The sequence below is a fragment of the Entelurus aequoreus genome, linkage group LG25 (assembly GCF_033978785.1).
Source record: "Entelurus aequoreus isolate RoL-2023_Sb linkage group LG25, RoL_Eaeq_v1.1, whole genome shotgun sequence".
Classification (NCBI taxonomy): Eukaryota; Metazoa; Chordata; class Actinopteri; order Syngnathiformes; family Syngnathidae; genus Entelurus; species Entelurus aequoreus.
The window spans coordinates 21,844,320-21,865,292 of record NC_084755.1 but is presented as its reverse complement, the minus strand read 5'-3'; the positions used below and the strand labels follow the sequence as shown (position 1 = coordinate 21,865,292).

Below are 20,973 nucleotides of genomic sequence, written 5' to 3'. Positions count from 1 at the left end.
GTATGTATATATATATATATATATATATATATATATATATATATATATATATATATACATATATATATATATATATATATATATACAGTATATGGTAAATGGGTCATACTTGTATAGCGCTTTTCTACCTTTTTAAGGAACTCAAAGCGCTTTGACACTATTTTCCACATTCACCCATTCACACACACACATTCACACACTGATGGCTATATATATATATATATATATATATATATATATATATATATATATATATATATATATATATATATATATATATATATATATATTAGAGATTTGAATCTTACAACAATTCTCGATTCGCTTTGATTTCGATCTTGGGGTGGCAATTTGATTCAGAGTTGATACTCGATTCAACACAATTCTCGATTCAAACCAATTCTTACAATATATTATTTGGTATAAAAAGTATAATAAAACCTTTTCAAAACAGGTCACTAGTTACAAAAGCTAATCTAGGCTGTTCACGTTTGACATTCACAATTCTTTAAAAAAAAAAAAAAATAGAATTGTAATAAAAATGTCTCTTGCATGTGAGATACTGTATCCATGTAAGTATTTATCATCTATCTATTTAACATGAATACCACCTAAGACAGTATTTTTTTATCTTTTTAAACTTAAGATTGTCTTTTTTTAATCCATCTTTCGTAATGATGAATCGATCAAATAAAAATGTTGATTAAGATGTGAATCTATTTTTTTAGCACCCCTCATATATATTATATAGTACAGTATATTGATTTATATTGTATTGTCCCTGAGAAGATATACAGTGCTATGATAAAAGCGACGGCTGAAATGTAAAATACTGTATATTTCTCATCTATTTAACGTGGATACTACATTTGACAGTATTTTGTAATGCAATATTTCTAATTATAATGTGATGTTGATCATGTATAAAAAAAACACAACAGATGGTTGAATTACTTTAAGGGAGCCCAGTCACTCATCATAGGGCCTTGCTTCTCATTGATAAAATGAAGCCTGGTTTCGATCAAAATAATCCTTGCAAATGAATTATAATCCACGTAAAGCCAAGGACCATTCATAGAAAACAACAAATAATCATGCAGAGGAGCCATGTGAGGCATTAAATATTTTTACACGTTTCAAAATAAAGGTACATGTGCTCTCTTGTCTCTTTAAAGCTTTTATGCTGTCCTGTCCGTTCCCTCGTTCCCCGGAAAGCGGCGGCGTGACCGTGACCGACATCCACCCAGGTGGTCAGGCACACTTCCACTGTGATCCAGGTTTCCAAGTTCGAGGTCACGAGGTGGCGACATGCGTCAACACCACACAACCACACTGGAGCACGCCCGAACCCCAATGTGACGGTCAGTAACCTCATGAACAATCCAAATAAGAACTGACAAGCAAATGTGTGGTGAATGTGTCGTGTTTCTTCATGTTTATTTCTCGTTTGTGTGTAGCAGTGTCTTGCGGAGGATGGATTCGTAATGCAACAGTGGGCCGAATACAGTCACCGCCCCCTCCGTCTGTCACCAACCACAGCAACGGCAACAACCTGAGCTGCCACTGGTTGTTGGAGGCCAAAGAAGGCCACAAACTCCATCTGCACTTTGAGAGGATCGCGCTGGATGAAGATGATGACAAGTAAGACGTTTCCTACTGTGACTTTGTTGTCAAATGTTGTTTTGTTCTGACTTTTTTTTTCCTAACACTGACAGTGTTTCCCACAGGACTGCAGTGTATTTGTGACAGTGGTGCGTTGCGGGGGAGGGGGGTGGCGTAAATATATAACAATGTAATCGTTAAATTTGCATATTTGGCTATTGCGCCATCAAGGCAAAACAAATATGTTTTTGATCTTTTTTTATACACAAACATTTGGATTATATATTTAAAAAATATATTTTAATTTTTTTTATTTATGTATTTAAAAAAAAAAAAAAGCTTATTTTTGGTGGTTTTTATATTGCCACATAACGGAGCTGCCTGCCAGGGGCACACTGCAGTTTTTATTTCAGTCTCTAAGAGTCTCCGCTAGATTTTTTTTCAAGTAGCTTTTTAAAAAAAAAAAAGTATCTAAAGCAGTGGTCCTCAAACTACGGCCCCCAGGCCGGATCCGGCCTGCCAGCGTCCAAAATACATAGATATATACACATATACAGTACATACATATATATAACACATATATATATATTCAAATATACATAGTCAAGGTTTCTGTGATTTATACGTTATACAGTGCTCAATACCGAGGTAGAGCGGAATATACGTTAGGTCTCTTCTCTTCAGGGCATTTCGCGTCCCCTGAAGAGCAGAGAAACCTGCGAAACATGCTTGTAGGGATGATATAGCCTCTGTGTTTTTTCCTGACCTAGCGTATGCAGATATACATACACATATGGAGCTGGACAAAAAGACTGGGGAGAGGGAAGTCTGGGCTTCCCTACTTAGGCTGCTGCCCCCGCGACCCGACCTCGGATAAGTGGAAGAAGATGGATGGATGGAAGGATGGATATATAAATATACATACATATATATACAAATATACAAACATATATACATATATTTACATATACACACTATATATATATATATATATACATAGGCCCCCGGCCAAATAGTTTTAATCCAATACGGCCCCCGAGTCAAAAAGTTTGGGGACCTCTGATCTAAAGGGCTCTGATTACTTGCTAAATATAGTGACAAAGTCACTAAGTTGATAACACTAATAACCCCCCCCCCCCCCCCCCCCCTCTCCATCTTCTTATTTTCTGACAGACCAGGTGCATTATACTGCGCTTATATACATGAATGAATAATAGTAGGATAATAATAGTAGTATCTCAAATTACGAGCTTTATTGGTTCTGTGATGGCGCTCTTAACTCAAAACACTTGTATCTCAAATCGGCATCTCCCATTGAAATTAATTGAAATAATGTATTTGGTGTTTGGCCCCTACAGAACACTGCAATTTTAACATTACACATTAACATTTTTTTAATATATATTTTTTAAATATATTGTTTTTCTGTGAGGAGTTTACATGTTCTCCCCGTGGTACTCCGACTTCCTCCCACCTCCATAAACATGCACCTGGGGATAGGTTGATTTTTAACACTAAATTGGCCCTAGTGTGTGAATGTTGTCTGTCTATATGTGTTGGCCCTGCGATGAGGTGGCGACTTGTCCAGGGTGTACCCCACCTTCCGCCCGAATGCAGCTGAGATAGGCTACAGCACCCCCCGCGACCCCGAGAGTGACAGGCTGTAGAAAATGGATGGATGGATGGATGGATATATTGTTAAAGACAACACATTAGAATGTAGTATTAACTACAGTGGGTTTTTTTAAGTAATGTACAGCATTTACCATGGAGAGTGGATTTCTATCTCTTTTCTATCTCCATAGCTGGTTCTCCGTTAAACACACCATCAGCAGCTTCTTCATATTTTCATGTATAAATGTCTGCCGTTCAGATAATATTTTAACATCCTTGGCTGGTGTTAGACTCATTCTGCTTCATTGTCATGCAGACTAGCAGTGATACGCTCGAATTGCTTCACCTCATTGGTTACACGCTCGGTCATGTTTTTGATCATTTCCTCCTTTAATTCAATGAATATCATCCACTTTTTCTCCTCGGCACTCTCTTTCATACTCACTTTCCAATGCTTGGAAAACAATGTTATGTCAATCTCTAGCTGGCGATTAAGACCAGATGTTTTGGGCGAACTTACAGGGTTCACCATTGCATTCACTCCAATTTATGGGGTCAACATACACAAAATAAATACAAACAGATAAAATAATATACACAAAAGTACATTGCATATGTTATTCACAAAATAAAATCATAATTCCATTAAAAATATTTTTTTTTGAAATCGACATTTAAAACATAACAAAGGACTATAGCTATATATGTTGCACATTTAAAAGACAAGAAGTGTATAGCTTAACAAACTAGTAAATAAAACTGTAAATCCAGTCTCTTACTGTAACATTTTTATGCTGTAATGTTTTCTTTAAACAAGTCTGACATCACCTTCACTGCTGTATCTTCCATGCAGTGTCCTGCATCTCTTGTCCTTTTAATAATGTCTTTCTTGTCCTTTGAGGTTAATTGTGCGCAGTGGAAACAGTTCGCTGTCATCGCCGCTCTTCGACTCAGATTTGGATGACGTCCCGGAGCACGGACTCCTGAGCGAGAGCACCTCACTGTACTTAGAGCTCACTGCTGATTCATCCTCCATCCCTCTTCTTCTGGCGCTGCGGTATGAGGGTGAGTGGCCAGGCTCCTGACATTACGGAAATGGTATGTTTTTTTTATGGGGAACTAAATGGAAAACAAATGGTGCTTGTGGATTTTTTATCATTGGTGCAATGTATGAAGGGATGGGTACAGAATTTAGTACTTTTTTAGGCACCGCCCGAATTCCATCGGTACCTCCGGGTATCAAATCACGTCAAATCAAACGGTGCCATATTTGTTGCATGTGATGTCTTGTCCGGTTGCAGATTCAAACACTTGGTTGGTAAACAAGCACTCAAGTGGCACCAAAAGCGGACTGTCTAGGTCAGTGGTCACCGACCTTTTCTTGCCCAAGATCCCTGGTCTCAGCAAAAAATCAAAGCAAGATATATATATATGCATATATATACAAACCCAGTTTCCATATGAGTTGGGAAATTGTGTTGGATGTAAATATAAACGGAATACAAGGATTTGCAAATCCTTTTCAACCCATATTCAATTGAATGCACTACAAAGACAACATATTTGATGTTCAAACTCATAAACTTATTTTTTTTTTGCAAATAATTAACTTAGAATTTCATGGCTGCAACACGTGCCAAAGTAGTTGGGAAAGGGCATGTTCACCACTGTGTTACATGGCCTTTTCTTTTAACAACATTCAGTAAACATTTGGGAACTGAGGAGACACATTTTTGAAGCTTCTCAGGTGGAATTCTTTCCCATTCTTACTTGATGTACAGCTTAAGTTGTTCAACAGTCCGGGGGTCTCCGTTGTGGTATTTTAGGCTTCATAATGCGCCACACATTTTCAATGGGAGACAGGTCTGGACTACAGGCAGGCCAGTCTAGTACCCGCACTCTTTTACTATGAAGCCACGTTGATGTAACACGTGGCTTGGCATTGTCTTGCTGAAATAAGCAGGGGCGTCCATGGTAACGTTGCTTGGACGGCAACATATGTTGCTCTAAAACCTGTATGTACCTTTCAGCATTAATGGCGCCTTCACAGATGTGTAAGTTACCCATGTCTTGGGCTCTAATACACCCCCATACCATCACAGATGCTGGCTTTTCAACTTTGCGCTTATAACAATCCGGATGGTTCTTTTCCTCTTTGGTCCGGAGGACACGATGTCCACAGTTTCGCATGATGCGTTCATATATATATATATATATATATATAATATATAATGCGTTCATATATATATATATATATATATATATATATATATATATATATGTATGTGTGGGAAAAAAATCACAAGACTATTTCATCTCTACAGGCCTGTTTCATGAGGGGTTTCCTCAACCCTCAGGAGGATTGAGGAAACCCCTCATGAAACAGGCCTGTAGAGATGAAATAGTCTTGTGATTTTTTCCCACACATACATATTACGCTCTACCACGGTATCGAGCACTATTTTTTGGATAATCTAATTAAGACATATATATATATATATATATATATATATATATATATATATATATATATATATGAACGCATCATAATTATCCCCTCAACACTCGCTGGAATAAAAAAGACAATATAACATACATCCATAAACGTTGATGCATATGAAAAAGTGCAATATATTTATCTGTACAGTAATCTTTTTATTTATTTATATATGCACCTTATTGCTTTTTTATTCTGCACTACCATGAGCTGATGTAACGAAATTTCGTTTTTATCTGTACTGTAAAGTTCAAATTTGAATGACAATAAAAAGGAAGTCTAATATATACATATATATATATATATATATATATATATATATATATATATATATATATATATATATATATATATATATATATATATATATATTTTTTTTTTTTTTTTTTTTTTTGTATGTATATATTTGTATGTATATATATATTTGTATGTATATGTATATGTGTGTGTGTTTATATACAAACCTATATACAGTATGTTATATATTTAGTTTTTTGTTGTATAAAGACAAAGCTTTGTGTTATTATTATTGGCTGATGTCAACATTTGTTTTTTTTTTCTCATTGTGGTTCTTGGAGTTTTCCCAATTTTTGCTGGTGTTTTTTTTGTAATGTGCTTAGTGCCAGTGACAAACGAGTCAAGGCCCCTATGCCGCACTTTGGGAACCGCAGCTGTAGAAGCTAACTATTAACGGTCACTTTATTCTTAATACCGTAATATATTTGTTCATCCTATGGTCACATAAGGGACGCGAGTCAGTTTATGCAGTCCCGGAAGTAGTAAAACCAGCTGTTCAACCGGCTAGGTTTCTTCTGTGTGATAAAGAGGAGATAAACAAAGTAGTCCTTCTTTAGCTGCCGCTTTGTTTTATCATATATTACTGCTTTTGCACACGTAAATGTTTACTTTTGTATATATAAATCAACACAAAATCCGTACTTTGGAGCAATGTTCACAGACTCAATTATTTGGCTTGTTAGCTTCCCGTCGCAGGTGATCAATGATGGTCGCGGTTGAGGGAAGAGTTGTTTGATGTTGGATGCTAGAAAATGGCCGATGCGCTGCAACAGTCAGCCTTAATGCATTGTTGCAGCTGGATGATTTTTGTGCACGCCTTGCAATGTGTGTTTGTGAGACGAGCAGGTGTAATGTGCAGTCGCACTCGGGGTGTGGTGGTCGGGTGTCGAGAGCGGCTGGATGTGAGGCTGAAGAGAGGCGAGGCGTGGGGTGTGCTCAGGGGCTAAAATGCATGCCTGTTTTGCGGGTCTGCTGATCACTCTCCGGTCGATCGCGATGAACGTGTTGGCGAACTCTCCTGGTATAGGTAATGTTGTAATTTTCCATGTCAACAAAGCAAGTAAGCCAAATAGAAAACACTCAAACGTACAGTAAAGCTCCACTGTTCAAAATGCGCTAGCTTGATGCTAATTTACATAGGTACGAGGGTTGTACGGTATACCGGTATTAGTATAGTACCACGATACTAATGAATCATATTCTGTATTATACTGCCTCTGAAAAGTACCCTAACCCTTAAAATGTATATTATGTTTATAAACTCAGGAAATATGTCCCTGGACACATGAGGACTTTGAATATGACCAATGTATGATCCTGTAACTACTTGGTATCGGATTGATACCCAAATTTGTGATATCATCCAAAACTTATGTCAAGAATCAAACAACAGAATAAGAAGTGATTATTACACTTTAACAGAAGTGTAGATAGAACATGTTAAATGAGAAAGTAAGCAAATATGAACAAGTAAATGAACAAGTAGATTAATAATTCATTTTCTACCACTTGTCCTTAATAATTTTGACAAAATAATAGAATGGAAAATGACACAACATGTTACTGCATATGTCAGCAGACTAATTGGGAGCTTTTGTTTACTTACTTACTAATAAAAGACAAATTGTCTTGTATGTTCACTATTTTATTTAAGGACAAACCAGCAATAAGAAACATATGTTTAATGTACAGTAAGATTTTTTTGTTAAAATAAAGCCAATAGTGCCATTTTTTAAGGTCCCTTTATTTAGAAAAGTACCGAAAAGAGTCAAAATAATTTTGGTACCGGTACCAAAATATTGGTATCGGGACAACACTAATACGTATACTGTACATGCTAATGATTAGCATTAGAGATTTTGCTAGCGATTTCAGCACCTTTGGTCATGAAATCTACAATTAAAGTGCACGTTACATTCAAACAGCCGAAGTTTAATATGTGCTATACTTACAGTTTAAACACTTTTTAGACCACAACAAAAGAATAGATTCGGAATAATGGCAAAGACTACTTCCTAGCTACCCAACATATTGTAGCCTATACACTACTGCCATCTAATGTTTAGAATTGCAACTGCATGCAAAGTCTACTATTTAATACTTGCAAATGAGACCTAGAAAGTTTAATGAGAAAACACAATTTAACAACAGGACAACACCAGTGTTGGTAATAACGGCGTTAAAGTAAAACAGCGTTATTATTTTCAGTAACGGGTAATCTAATTAGTTACTGTTCCCATCGTTGCAATGCCGTTGCCGGTACTGAGAATGTGAAGTGACTCGTTACTACTGTTTGGTTGAATCAAGCGCAAGGTGGCAGGTTTCTGCCACACATCAGCTGCATGCAGAGAGAAGGGGTGGCAATGATGCTGCCATTGTGAATGTGCTGATGATGATTGGCTTTGGGGGTGGATCATGCCCTGCTCACGTCTTGCATGGGGACGGTGTGGAGCAGTTGGGAGAGTGGCCGTGCCAGCAACCTGAGGGTCCCTGGTTCAATCCCCACCTTCTACCAACCTAGTCACGTCCGTTGTGTCCTAGAGCAAGACACTTCACCCTTGCTCCTGATGGGTCGTGGTTAGGGCATCAGTGTGTGAATGGGTGTGTGAATGGGTGAATGTGAAAATAGTATCAAAGCGCTTTGAGTACCTTGAAAAGCGCTGTACAAGTATAACCCATTTACCATTTCCGCTGTCTCACAACACGCTCTGACTGACACACAACAAGCGCGCGTTAAATGCGACAAGTTAGAGCCAGGGAAATTCAAAGGTAGCGTTCTCAAACTGCAAGTACCGGCACTACGTTTTGCTCATTGAAATTAAAGGCAAGAATGTTTATGTAACATGCACGCTATGTCCAGGAAAATAAACGTGTATCCACGTCGGCCTCAAGCAACTTGAATCGCACCTCACATCAACACATGGCAACATGACACTTGTTGCTGCCGCTAAGTGGCACTAACCCAACACACTTTGGAATTTGGCTTAGTTATGGTTAATCACAGGTGATTACTCGCTTGCATAATTAAAATTAGCATAAGAAAATACCCCAATATCTGTACACAAATTCAATTTTATCGTGAGAACGTCATCTCGGAACGTTTAAACGTTACTTGAATGCATGTGATTTATTTTCCCCAAACTTGCTAACAGTTTTATCTAAAGTTTTTTCAGGCTGCATTTTGGCACACAGGTGCAGAGAATTGCACTACTTAAAGGCCTACTGAAATGACATTTTTTAATTAAACGGGGATATCAGATCCATTCTATGTGTCATACTTGATCATTTCGCGATATTGCCATATTTTTGCTGAAAGGATTTAATAGAGAACATCGACGATAAAGTTCGCAACTTTTGGTCGCTGATAAAAAAAGCCTTGCCTGTACCGTCACAGGTTGAAAGGCTCCTCACATTTCCCCATTGTTTACACCAGCAGCGAGAGGGATTCGGACTGAGAAAGCGACGATTACCCCATTAATTTGAGCCAGGATGAAAGATTTGTGGATGAGGAACGTGAGAGTGAAGGACTAGAATGCAGTGCAGGACGCATCTTTTTTCGCTCTGACCGTAACTTAGGTACAAGCTGGCTCATTGGATTCCACACTCTCTCCTTTTTCTATTGTGGATCACGCATTTGTATTTTAAACCACCTCGGATACTATATTCTCTTGAAAATGAGAGTCGAGAACGCGAAATGGACATTCACAGTGACTTTTATCTCCACGACAATACATCGGCGAAGCACTTTAGCTACGGAGCTAACGTGATAGCATCGGGCTTAACTGCAGATAGAAACAAAAGAAATAAACTCCTGACTGGAAGGATAGACAGAAAATCAACAATACTATTAAACCATGGACCTGTAACTACACGGTTAATGCTTTCCAGCCTGGCGAAGCTTAACAATGCTGTTGCTAATGACGCCATTGAAGCTAACTTAGCAACGGGACCTCACAGAGCTATGCTAAAAACATTAGCTATCCACCTACGCCAGCCAGCCCTCATCTGCTCATCAACACCCATGCTCACCTGCGTTCCAGCGATCGACGGAGCGACGAAGGACTTCACCCGATCATCAATGCGGTCGGCGGCTAGCGTCGGATAGCGCGTCTGCTATCCAAGTCAAAGTCCTCCTGGTTGTGTTGCTGCAGCCAGTCGCTAATACACCGATCCCACCTACAGCTTTCTTCTTTGCAGTCTTCATTGTTCATTAAACAAATTGCAAAAGATTCACCAACACAGATGTCCAGAATACTGTGGAATTTTGCGATGAAAACCGAGCTTTTTGTATTGGATACAATGTGTCCGAATACTTCCGTTTCAACAATTGACATCACGCGCATACGTCATCATACATAGACGTTTTCAACCGGAAGTTTAGCGGGAAATTTAAAATTGCACTTTATAAGTTAACCCGGCCGTATTGGCATGTGTTCCAATGATAAGATTTCATCATTGATATATAAACTATCAGACTGCGTGGTGGGTAGTAGTGGGTTTCAGTAGGCCTTTAAGGCCAAATGTTCCTTTGTGTCCTTTTACCTATAAGTTTAAATTTTTGGTCTTGTATTGGGCTTTTGTACTTTCAATCTTTAATGTTGTTACAGTTTTATTGCTATGCATATCATGTGGCATACTGCAATCTATTAAGTTCAGATAAAATACCGTGTATTTGTGTTTTTACTCTTCAGTCAGTAAATACAAACATATTTTACGTTAAAGATGTTATCAAACGTAGTAGTGTATAAAATAATGAAATGAATAATAACGTCACAGTTACTTTGCTGGGTAACTAATTACTCTTACAATGAGGTAACTGAGTTTCTAACTCAATGACTTTTTGGGAGAAGTAATTTGTAACTGTGACTAATTACTTTTTTAAGGTAAGATGACTGCCAGTGGACAACACAGTTATCATTATCAGCTCACTCTTATATGTAAAAAAGAATAGACTTTATTATTAAACTTTAGCGAGACTACAGTATACTGTATCATTTTAAAATCTTAGTATTGCACAATAACAATCTACCTTTAAGACCAGTTTGTTTATTTATTTATTTATTTATTTAGTTTATTTTGAACATGAACCCACTTACAGCATAATACGTCACACAATTTCATATCATTTCACTTTACATCATGTCCGAAAAGGAGTAGGAAGAAGCAAAGCTTATTTAATCCTACCCCTTTCCCACTTCAGAGCGTTTACAAGTACATACGTTCATTTACTGACTTCTTTTTATAGCACAATGACATCCGTGAATGATTAATACAGCAGTTTTGTAATAGATCATTAAGTCAGTCATGATACACATACTGAGATGAAGAATATCTTATTTTCAATAAGGTTGAAAGTGTTTCTCATAATTCTTTTTCTTTGTACTTTGTAAGCACTATTAATTTGAACAACCTCTTAAACTGGATCATATCAGTACATTGTTTAACTTCTTTACTTAATCCATTCCATAGTTTAATTCCATATACTGATATGCTAAAGGTTCTAAGTGTTCTACATGTATACAAATGTTTTAAATTAGATTTTCCGCTAAGGTTATATTTCTCCTCTTTAGTAGAGAAGAACTGTTGTACATTCTTTGGTAGCAGGTTATAGTTTGCTTTATACATCATTTTAGCTGTTTGCAATTTTACCAAATCATCGAACTTCAATATTTTTGACTTAATAAATAAAGGGTTTGTATGTTCTTTATATCCAACATTATGTATCAGTTTAATTAATTAATTCATAACACAATTTTATACAAGATATATAAGTAGGGGGTACCCGCTCCATCTGTCCATCAGTTTGGGGGTCCGACTCATTTGCCTGAAAAACATTGAATACCCCCATACTACAGTATACAGCATGCACTAGGGATGATGTTTGATAAGAAATTATCGAGTTCGAGCCCATTATCGAATCCTCTTATCGAACCGATTCCTTATCGATTCTCTTATCGAATCCAGATAGGCTGTTGTACATGGAAAAAAACACAATATTTGGTTTAACAAAAGCTCCCTTTTATTTCATAAGAAAAAAATAAAATAAAATAAATAAATACATATTGACTGTTACCCCCCTAAAAAATAAAATAAATAAATATTTACTGTTGTTACCCAAAGTATATTAAGTGGGATTTTTCAGAAAAACAAATATATACAGTAACACAAAAACAACCTGTCTCTGTGATCACTATAGGTTAATAGCCATGCCTTGAGGCGTTTTTTACGGTTCATTATTTTTGCTGCTTGTGTGACATCACAGGAAATGACGTAGCTCAGTCATTAGACTGAGCTACGTCATTTCCTGTGATGTCCCACAGGGCATTTCTTGTGGGACGGGATTCGTTCCCAGGGATTCAAATAAAGAACCAACTCTTTTTCTTTACTACAGTGGCCTCGATAACGGGAACCGGTTCTCAAAAAGGGATTCGAGTCCATGGAATCGGTTATTTTGTTATCGAACGGTTCTTTTCTTATCGAACAACCGGGAGAACCGGTTTCGAACATCATCCCTAGCATGTACTGTAACTAAGTCTATATGTGATACTATTCACTTATAGCATGTTTAAGTAGTTTATTCTGGCAATTATGCTGGGAATTCTCCTCATTTATCTATTTTTCTCTCCAGCTTTCGATGATGAGCACTGCTGGGAGCCCTACATGCCTCATGGCAACTTCAGCAGCAGCGACATCACCTACCAGCTGGGCACCATTGTTACCTTCAGCTGCTCTCCAGGCTATGTCATGGAACAGGGCTCAGCCACTATTGAGTGTGTGGACGCCAGCAATCCCCACTGGAATGACAGTGAACCTGTGTGCAAAGGCAAGGAAGATCTCATTAGTTTTTTTTGCCTATTTATTTGGTGGGGTGGGGGGTAAGCAGCTTTAGTATTTAATTCATCTGGTCAGACTGATTAACCTATTTTTGTGTCCATCTTGCTGACTTTCTGGGCATCATTATCCTGCCTTAACTGACCTAAATTGTTTGATGTCCATGTTTTTAATAGCAAATAGCTGCAGTTGGTCTTCTTTGTGACTCATCCGCCTTGTTTTTCTACCTCATGGGATCCAAATAATGAGGTGGTTGTGTCAGAGTAATTAATCTTCATTGATTGAAGGCCGCTACATAGTAGGAGTTTAATTATTAAACAGACACAACACTTAATGGCCCGTTTCTGTATTCCGTTTCAGCATATTTGGCTGTTGTCATTTCACTTAGTTTTTTTTCTTTGCTCCATCAGCTCTGTGTGGAGGGGAGCTGACCGAACACTCTGGCACCATCCTGTCTCCTGATTGGCCCCAGAGCTACTCCAAGGGTCTGGATTGCTTATGGCAGATCCATGGCAACGAGGAGAAGCGCATTGAACTGGACATCCATATGTGAGTTATAAGCAGTCACAAGACATTGATACAACGTTGATGATACATACACTATATTGACAAAAGTATTTGGCCACCCATCCAAATGATCAGAATCAGGTGTCCTAATCACTTGGACCGGCCACAGGTGTATAAAATCAAGCACTTAGGCATGGAGACTGTTTCTACAAACATTTGTGAAAGAATGGGCCACTCTCAGTAGCTCGGTGATTTCCAGCGTGGAACTGTCATGGGATGCCAATACCTGTGCAACAAATCCAGTCGTGAAATTTCCTCGCTCCTAAATATTCTGGGTTTGGAGGTTGCCAGGAGAACGGTACATTTCGGACTGCATTGTGTTGAGTGTGAAATTTGGTGGTGGAGGAATTATGGTGTGGCCCCTTAGTTGCAGTAAAAGGAACTTTGAATGCTCCAGGATACCAAAACATTTTGGACAATTCCATGCTCCCAACCTTGTGGGAACAGTTTAGAGCGGGCCCCTTCCTCTTCCAACATGACTGTGCACCAGTGCACAAAGCAAGGTCCATAAAGACATGGATGACAGAGTCTGGTGTGGATGAACTTGACTGGCCTGCACAGAGTCCTGACCTGAACTCGATAGAACACCTTTGGGATGAATTAGAACTGAGACTGAGAGCCAGGCCTTCTCGACCAACATCCGTGTGTGACCTCACCAATGCGATTTTGGATGAATGGTCGAAAATTCCGATAAACACACTGCGCAACCTTGTGGACAGCCTTCCCAGAAGAGTTGAAGCTGTAATAGCTGGGACATCGTATTGAACCCTATGGGTTAGGAATGGGATGGCACTTCAAGTTCATATGTGAGTCAAGGCAGGTGGCCAAATACTTTTGGCAATATAGTGTACATGCTCTTTAAAACGGACTTTGAAACAACGTTGCAATATAGTTGTATTTGTAAATTGAGACAACGTTGGTGTCTAAAGTCGGATCCATGTTGTTGGTTGGGAAATGACCAAATGTCAATGGTCAAATTAACGTCACAACCTGACATTGAATAAACTTAATCAAAAAGCATGTTGTTTCAACGTTGTATTTGTGTTGTGAAATATAGGTTGGAAAATAACCAAAATTCAATGGTCAAATCAACATTGATTAAATGTCGTCAAAAAGCATGTTGTTCCAACGTTAAGTTTGAGTTGCTCAACGTCAGGACCTAATTCAACAAGTTCTTAACGTTATACTACTGTCTTGTGACTGCTGGGTTGGCTTACTTTCAGAAAAAAACAAACGCTATGGGTCTGATCTACTAAGATACAAAGAACAAGTGCTAAATAGCATGTGCAAACTATAAAATTGCATGTACTATTAGTGGGCGATCTACTAAGACTGTGCGTACAATTAATAACAATTGCAAAAGTGTTTATTTATTTTTTAAACATTTGCTTATTTGATTTTTGACATATACAGTTCAGAAATACAAACACAAAATCAGTGAAGTTGGCACGTTGTGTAAATTGCAAATAAAAACAGAATCGACTGAATCGAGAAGCGTTTTGAATCAAATCATTACCCCTAAGAATCGAATCGAATCATGTGGTGCCCAAAGATTCCACAGCCCAACTATGTTACCAGTAAGTCAAGCGCACACGACATCTGGGTGGCAGCCATATTTACTTTTTGTTCCTCAGTACCCTCTTTTGGCCACATGTGATTGCAACATATCATGACAGTCTCTTCCTCCAGTGATAATGATACTTTACCACGATACTAGGGCTGTGAATCTTTGGGTGTCCCACGATTCGATTCAAAATCGATTCTTGGGGCCACGATTCGATTCAAAATCTATCTTTTTTCAATTCAACACAATTCTCGATTCAAAAACGATTTTTTTTTTATTTTATTTTTTAATGAAAACAATACACAACAATACCATAATAATGCAATACAATTTCTAAACCAAACCCGACCCAGCAACATTCAGAATAGCAATAAACAGAGCAATTGAGAGCAATTGAGGAGACACAAACATGACACGGAACAGTCTAAAAGTAGTGAGACAAAAATGAATATTATCAACAGTATCAATATTAGTAACAATTTCAACATAGCAGTGATTAAAAATCCCTCATTTAATCACTGCTATGTTGAAATTGTAACTAATATTGATACTGTTGTTGATAATATTCATTTTTGTTTCACTACTTTTGGTTTGTTCTGTGTCGTGTTTGTGTCTCCTCTCAATTGCTCTGTTTATTGCAGTTCTGAGTGTTGCTGGGTCGGGTTTGGTTTTGGAATTGGATTGCACTGTTATGGTATTGCTGTGTATTGTTTTGTTGGATTGATTAATTTAAAAAAAAAAAAAAAAAAAAATTTTATAAATAATTTTAAAAAATAAAAAATCGATTTTTTAAAAATTAGAATCGAATTCGAATCGATTTTTTCCAAACCCCTACACGATACACATTTTAAGAAATGCAGTATAATTATTATTACCTTAGGGTAGTGGCTCCACACTCTATGGAGACACATTATTACCTGCTAGCTTGTCAGCCGGGGGACTAGAAATAAATACAATATCAGTAAAAGGGGATCGGCATTTGTGATTGGCATTGAAAGGCATTAATCGGCAATTGCAATCACATACTTTTTTAGGAAAATCGTGCAATACTAATCGGTGGCCGATCATTTGGCACATCCTTAATGACATCAAAACAGTGCCAAGATCTTTGTGCATAAAAACCACACTATGTCTGTCCATGGCCTCTCTATGCAGCCTCATTTTTGCATACAAAATTGGAGAGGATGAGAGCTGCTGAGCCGCCTGTTCAATGCCAAAAGGGTGGAACGTCTCGCATGTTGAGAAAGACAAAGAGAAGGAGAAAGCAATATCGCAAACAAACAGAGTCCGCGCGCGACTAAAAAGATACCGCAGAGAGGCCATGTGCATGGATTTTACACGCATCCAGTTATCAAATATTATCTATGATAATAAAATGTATCTAATACGTGAAAATTAGTGCTGTCAAAAGTTTTATTCTTTCAGATTAATCACAATTTTAAATTCAAAATGTATTCTGATCATTTACAATTTGGAATAATATTTGGACACAAAAGCACTCATGTTTCATTCGAATGCACTGCGATTATTTTCTCAAAACTTGCGAACAGTTTTATCTAATGTCCAGTCAGGGTTTATTTTGATGTGAAATTTGCCTGTGAGCACAACAATGGGAGTCTCTTCCCTCTTTTCTGCACTGGCGTATGCATAGCCCTAATCACTGACAGTATAACAACCATCCACAGTAAGAATAAATAACGAAATTAATCTGCATTTATGAATGATTAATGCGATCATTTTGTGTGGTTAATCCAGGGGTCGGCAACCCAAAACGTTGAAAGAGCCATATTGGACCAAAAATACAAAAAAAAAATCTGTCTGGAGCCGCAAAAAATGAAAAGCCGAATATAAGTCTTATAATGAAGGTAACACATGACGTAAATGTCTATAGTAGCTATAATAGCCTACTATCAAAATGACTGTCACAAGCTGAAGCAAATCTTTGTTGGCAGAAATGTTTAAATTTAATATTAATTCTACACATTTTTACAACATTAGAAGCCATTAGTAAATCAGAGGCTATTCAAGTATAGATGTGTGTGTCCAAGTTAAAGGAAACGGCAGGCTGTCTTCTTTTAATAGATTTATTACAATCTTTGGCAAGCTCGGTAGTGTTTGCTGTGGTCTGGAACAACATGGCACACTAACAAATGCAGCCAATATTACATACAGATAATGTGTCATGAGACATGCAAAACTAAATTATATACACAGAGGATAAAAGTAAAGGATATTAAATGAGCTCAAATATACCTACAAATGAGGCATAATGATGCAATATGTACATACAGCTAGCCTAAATAGCATGTTAGCATTGATTAGCTTGCAGTCATGCACTGACCAAATATGCCTGATTAGCACTCCAACAAGTCAATAATCAGAATCAGAATCAGAAATACTTTATTAATCCCCGAGGGAAAATTAAAATTTTCAGCACAATCCCATTCAAGATCAGACAAACATTACAGGGAGACGGAACAGGATCGCTGACGGGTCTGCCAACTTTCGGCGCCCCTTACAAAAAGGTGAGATACAGGTAAACAATGGGGGGGGGGGCGGGGGGGGATCGGTCTAAGCCTGGGCCCCTGGAGAGGGGGTCCAAACTGAGGCCAAGGGAAAAAACAACTCATAGCCATAGCACCATAACATCAATAAAGTGCACCTTTGTGCATTCACGTACAACATAACATGTTTGGTGGACAAAATGAGACAAAGGAGTGGAAGATTTTACATGTAGACAAACTGTTGTGTCACAGTCCACACTACGGTGAGTTCGATAACCGCCGAAATTAGTAGGACAAAACGATGTTCACCAAATACTCTCATCAGTAAAACATACACACAAACATATTAAACAGTGGGCTTTCTAACAATTGGGAAAGTGTGTGTCATGTTTGTCCTCAAACAAAAACATACTAATACAAAAAAATAATTTTCCGCCCATCTTTTTCCATTTTCAATCCTTTTTTGAAAATGCTCCAGGGAGCCACTAGGGCGGCACAAAAGAGCCATGAGTTAACTTGTTTTTTTTTAAACAGCCCTTGTAAAAAAAAATCTAACATCCCAGCAAGCACAAGACATTGAAACAATGTTGAGAACTTGTTGAATTAGGTCCTGACATTAAGTAACTCAAACCTAACGTTGAAACAACATGCTTTTTGATGTTGTTAACCAATATTGGGTTCTGACGTTGATTTGACCATTTAATTCTGGACATTTCCTTACCAATATTCCAAAACACAAATACAACGTTGAAACAACATTCTTTTTTGACAATGTTTGTTCAATGTCAGGTTGTGACGTTGATTTGATCATTGAAATTTGGTCATTTCCCAACCAACAACGTAGATCCAACATTGGACATCAGCATTGTCTCAATTTAAAAATACAACAACTTTGCAACGTATTTTCAAAGTCAGTTTTAAAGGACATGTATGCATAATCAACGTTGTATCAATGTTTTGTGCCTGCTGGGATTTACAATTTGTCCGTTATTAAATGCTATTTTCTCTCTCTCTGTCTCCCCTCCCGCCCCCTTTAAAAAGTTTAAATATTCGCCCCACTGACGTGCTGACCATTTTTGACGGCCGCGATCTCATGTCCCACGCCATCGGCCAGTACCTGGGATCCAAAGAACGATTCAAAGTCGTGTCAGGGGGGTCAGAGGTCACCATTCAATTCCAGAGTGATCCGGAGGATTCCAGATCCATCCTGAGTCAGGGATTCCTCATTCATTATCGTGGTAAGTTTTGTTTTAGTCAATAGACAGTTGGTTTGTTTACTACAGTATAATGTTTTCCCGATACCAATATTTTGGTACCGGAGCCGGTACTTTTCGATACTTTTTTATAAATAAAGGGGACCACAAAAAATTGCATTATTGGCTTTATTTTAACAGAAAATCTTACGGTACATTAAACATATGTTACTTATTGCAAGTTTGTCCTTAAATAAAATAGTGAACATACAAGACAACTTGTCTTTTATTAGTAAGTAAGCAAACAAAGGCTCCTAATTAGTCTGCTGACATATGCAGTAACATATTGTGTCATTTATCATTCTATTATTTTGTCAACATTATTAAGGACAAGTGGTAGAAAATGAATTATTAATCTACTTGTTCATTTACTGTTAATATCTGCTTACTTTCTCTTTTAACATGTTTTATCTACACTTCTGTTAAAATGTAATAATCACTTATTCTTCTGTTGTTTGGATGATTTACATTAGTTTTGGATGACACCACAAATTTGGGTATCAATCCGAAACCAAGTCGTTACAGGATCATGCGTTGGTCATATTCAAAGTCTTCATGTGTCCAGGGACGTATTTCGAGTTTATAAACAAGAATATAAACGAGTTTATAAACATAATATAAACTTTAAAAAAACGAAAGAAGATTTTGTGATGCTAAAAAATATCGATGTAATCATAGTAATATCGACTAGATACACCCCTGTACTTGGTATCATTACAGTGGATGTCAGGTGTAGATCCACCAATGGCGTTTGTTTACATTTTGACGCCGGTGAGCTACGGTGTGTAGTGAAGCATGTTTAGCTATTCCTCGTCCTGCAGGGATGATACTTGTGAGAAACTTACTTTTTTTGTCGCCATGGAGACAAGGATTAGTGATTTAGAAGTAGCTACAACACTGCAGACAGCGGCTGGACGTTAGCCGCTTGCTAGCTAGCCATGTCTAGAAGCACCTCTTCCCAAGGGCGCTCAAGTGTTATAACTTCACCTATATCGTTAGTTTTTAGGCCAAAATGCGTCCATTCTCCCTTTTCTGTCTACACACTGTGTCTGCTTGTAAGTACTCAGTGATTGTGCGCTGCCGAACATGCTCGTCTGCTCGTAAAACCAGCGGGGGAGGGGCCGTTACTTTTTAGAGGCGGTATAGTACAGAGTATGATTCATTAGTATTGCGGTACTATACTAATACCGGTATGCCGTACAACCCAACTACAGTATAACACTTAATACTGTGCATTATATATTTGTGTCATACAGAGGTGGAGCCAAATGACACCTGCCCCACTCTTCCTCAAATCGAGTTTGGATGGATCAGCTCGTCCCACTCTGCCCCCGTGAGAGGAAGTGTACTGACCTATCAGTGCCAACCAGGATATGACATCAATGGTTCGGACATCATCACCTGTCAGTGGGACCTCTCCTGGAGTAGCAGCCCACCTACCTGTGTCAAAGGTTCCATTTCCTTTCTTACAGCAATGCACAGTACTCAACCATACACAAATTAACGATAAACAGTTTTTTCCTGGTCATTTTGCACATTTATGCAAAGCCTTGTTGCTAGGCAGAATTCAGAGGACACATTCGAATGTGCCCCAAAGCCCAGTATGAATTTTTTTAAATACACCAATCATGCTTACTAAGCTGTTGCCTTGGCAACTTGGGGGGATGACCAAAAAGCAAAGAAAGGAGAGGGACACATGGCAGAAACATCGTAAGACAAAGAAAACACAACTATGAGGATTATGGGTTCATGTGTTCAAATTAATTTAGCAACTGAATTGCTGCTTATTATTCAATCTCAAACACACATTTAAAAAGGAGGGTTTGTACTGCTGGATTTGGTGGGGCGCTTCCCCATTTGCCTTTATCCCATATCTTCCAAATGACTGAAATTTCACTAACACATTCTCTTAATGTATGTTTACTCCTGACACTTATTCTGGCAGTCATTTCCCATAATTGCAATAATTTTTTTAATAGGTAGGTTTGACTTAGGTTAATAATAGGTAATAACTGTACTTAAAACGCCCCCTTTCAGTCGCCAGACTGGATACATGACATCATCTACAGAACTGAAGCTCTTTCCCCCACATAGACAGTGCAGATAAAGACATGTAAACTATTATTCTTTTAAACTTAATTGAATTTTGTTTTTGATTTTCAGGCCCAAGGTTACTTCAAAACTGATACTTATTTTCCAGACTATGGAGCGCACCGGGATATAAGTGGCACCCACTACATTTTT

General features: G+C 37.9%; 1 protein-coding gene across 3 annotated transcripts in view; it reads left to right on the top strand.

Moving 5' to 3' along the window:
* sez6l2 (seizure related 6 homolog (mouse)-like 2) overlaps positions 1-20,973 on the top strand; it is a 46,228-nt gene that overhangs the window by 13,512 nt on the left and 11,743 nt on the right. For all 3 annotated transcript variants that reach the window (XM_062037150.1, XM_062037152.1, XM_062037151.1), the window contains exons 7-13: positions 1,176-1,361; positions 1,458-1,641; positions 4,118-4,281; positions 12,639-12,833; positions 13,252-13,390; positions 18,518-18,714; positions 19,986-20,180. In XM_062037150.1, coding sequence (XP_061893134.1) covers positions 1,176-1,361; positions 1,458-1,641; positions 4,118-4,281; positions 12,639-12,833; positions 13,252-13,390; positions 18,518-18,714; positions 19,986-20,180 — 1,260 coding nt within the window. The remainder of the gene's footprint in view (positions 1-1,175; positions 1,362-1,457; positions 1,642-4,117; positions 4,282-12,638; positions 12,834-13,251; positions 13,391-18,517; positions 18,715-19,985; positions 20,181-20,973) is intronic.